The sequence below is a fragment of the Buceros rhinoceros genome, unplaced genomic scaffold (genome assembly GCF_000710305.1).
Source record: "Buceros rhinoceros silvestris isolate BGI_N320 unplaced genomic scaffold, ASM71030v1 scaffold11922, whole genome shotgun sequence".
In the NCBI taxonomy this organism is placed as follows: domain Eukaryota; kingdom Metazoa; phylum Chordata; class Aves; order Bucerotiformes; family Bucerotidae; genus Buceros; species Buceros rhinoceros.
Genome location: NW_010400714.1, coordinates 18380 through 20975, shown reverse-complemented (window position 1 = coordinate 20975; position 2596 = coordinate 18380). Strand labels below are relative to the sequence as shown.

Sequence of the window (2596 nt, the reverse complement as noted above, 5' to 3'; positions counted from 1 at the left end):
ATTTAGTGTTTAGCTACATGTGATATATCTGTCTAACTTTCAATCATTTACTTCTAAATAGCAGGAAGGAAAGAAGTCTGTTAATCATTCTGTTCAGTCAGCCTCAGTGCTGTTGTAAGAGCTCGTTTCTTGCTGCCAAATGTGTGTGTTCTGGAGTGTTTGAAGAAGAATACGCACTTCTGAAGGAAAAATCTGCTATTCAAAGAACTGCCTGAGAACACTGTGTACTAACAACCATCTATACATTCATTTTCTTTACTACGATCATGAAAATTTTTTCCCAAACTTGGAGTAAATCCCATAAATCATCTTTTCTTCCAGAAAATGCCACCTTGTAAATAATATCCTTTCTTGGATAACACTCTGCAACAAACCTCTACAACATCTGCCCTAAGCACAGTTTTCCCAGTTAGTCATCTCTAACACAATAGAAATACTGTAAACACCTTTTACAGGTATTATTAAGACAAAAGCTATTTTGGCTTTTTGCCAGTCCAATCATAGCATACTTATATAACTGAAGCGAAGTCCAAGTTTCAAAACGAAAAAGTTTAGGCATGCTTTTATATAGCTACAGTGTTGCTTCTACTCAGAGCATACCTGAAGTTCAAAAGCTAAAAAAAAAGGTCTTAAATCTTGCCTTTGTAGTAAAGTACTGCTCTTAGCATCCTTTAAAATGCTTAAAATAACCAGTTAAGCCTTGTAGTTCACCACTGTGGGAGAGCTTGTAGTAAAACCAGAGTTCTCAGACCGGAAATTTCTAACAGAACAAACTTTGGAAATTGTTGATTCACTGAGCACTGTTTTGAACAATCACCAACATGAAATATTCTGCGTTTCTTTAAATCCTTGGCAGGGTTGTCATAAGTCTAGGCGGGTGCAAGGCAGCATACTCCAGACTCAAAGGCCCCAGAAGCCATGGGTGGGTACATGGTTGATCTTCCCTGGAATTACAGCTTCAAAACTACACGACAGAGCACCCAGTCTCCCTGCCATGGAGCAGGAGTTTGAGAAAGTTGTGATTCCTTGTCCTAATCAAGGCTGAGCTCACAGCTCTGCAGCAGAGAGCTTACAAACCCTGAAAAATCTGAGCTGCACTTCCTAAACTGTTGTGCAAATAAATGTAGAAAAATTTCCTGGCAACGGTGTTTCACAAGTGCCTTTGTTACTCAACAAAACTGGTAACAGGAACTTAACACCTGCTGTTAGCAGTGCTGAGGCTGAGAAACGTAACTTCACTGCTGCTGCGGTGAAGGGCAACCACACAGTTCCTGAAAAGAAATTCTTTTTCAACTTCTCACTTGCAAGTAAATGAAAGACCCAGTAGTCTTTATAAGACTCCATTAAGTCTTTAAAGGAACCTTCTATAAATGGAAAACATTACTTCCTCTAATTCTTGGGCTCCCCTGCTAAAACTGTACCTAAAAGTGCTTTTCCCACAGCAATGTGACATTTAAGTCCAGTAAGTTAATAGATTGCTCACCATTGATATTATCAGCCAAATGATTCATCATAGATCCAGACTCACACGCTTCAATGTAAAACACCATCTATAAAATAAATCAGAGACCTTAAGAAATTCCATGAGGAAATGGAGAGAAGTTCCTCAGCCATTTTCAGCTGTAGGTAGCTGGCCTGTACTGCTATCCCTGAAAGAAAAGCTTTCCATAGTGCTACAAAATAAAACACAAAAGCCATTTCTGGGAACTAAACTATGTGGTAAGGGGAAACAATCACAATGAAAAGATGCTATTAATCTCTACAGAATCCACAGGGATCTACTGACTAATGTACAAAGCACAAATCAAACACACAGTCACTCTTCAGCAGAGCGATCCACCACTATTGAAAGTACTGTCTCTGGAACCAGTGGCCATTTATGTGTTCCTAAATACCGCCAGGCATAGCAGACACACTACCACAGAAAGTTACTTTAAAAGGGGAAGCTACTTCTAAATATTAGTTTTTCTGCTTGAAACTACTTGTGATGAAATAAATGCACAGAATTTTCTGACAAGAGGTACAGTCTCTTAAACTGTTTTAGGAACTGTAAGAGAAACATGAGGTATATACAAATTTCCTGTTGTAACAGTGCAGTCTGAAGTGAACAAAGCACAGGAAGAAAATGTCAGGTACATGTTATGAGGGTGCAGTAGTTATGGATGTAGTTTCTCCACTGTTGCTCAGAATATATACCATTATCAAAAGGCAGTACACTACCTCTCAACATCGACTGCAAATCTACAGTAAACAAAACATGGAAAGAGAAAATTTGGAGAGGTTCAATCCTTTAAAGTGCAAAATCCTAATTCAAATTTCATCGCATGGCCACAGCTTCCTCCTGCTTTAAACAACTCTCAAAATGAAGACCACTCTCTCTTCCACGCCAGCTCCTCTTTTAATCTTACAACTTCTGATATGCTTGTTTACCTTCTGGTATTTTTTGTGATGATACATGTACCAAATAGTCTTATTCAAGTCCTTGACATGAAGCTGCAAAAGAAGAAGGCCTGTATTAAAACCACTTATGTTTATTAGACACGCATTTCACATAATAGAAAGAAATACTAACTGTTGTGAGTATGTATACTCTTTC

At 38.4% G+C, this 2596-nt stretch overlaps 1 protein-coding gene across 1 annotated transcript in view; it reads right to left on the bottom strand.

Moving 5' to 3' along the window:
* Positions 1-2596, bottom strand: part of LGMN (legumain) — a 20563-nt gene that overhangs the window by 4892 nt on the left and 13075 nt on the right. Inside the window, exons 6-7 of the mRNA XM_010131992.1 lie at positions 2431-2493; positions 1484-1550 (exon numbers count right to left, since the gene is read on the bottom strand). Coding sequence (XP_010130294.1) covers positions 1484-1550; positions 2431-2493 — 130 coding nt within the window. The remainder of the gene's footprint in view (positions 1-1483; positions 1551-2430; positions 2494-2596) is intronic.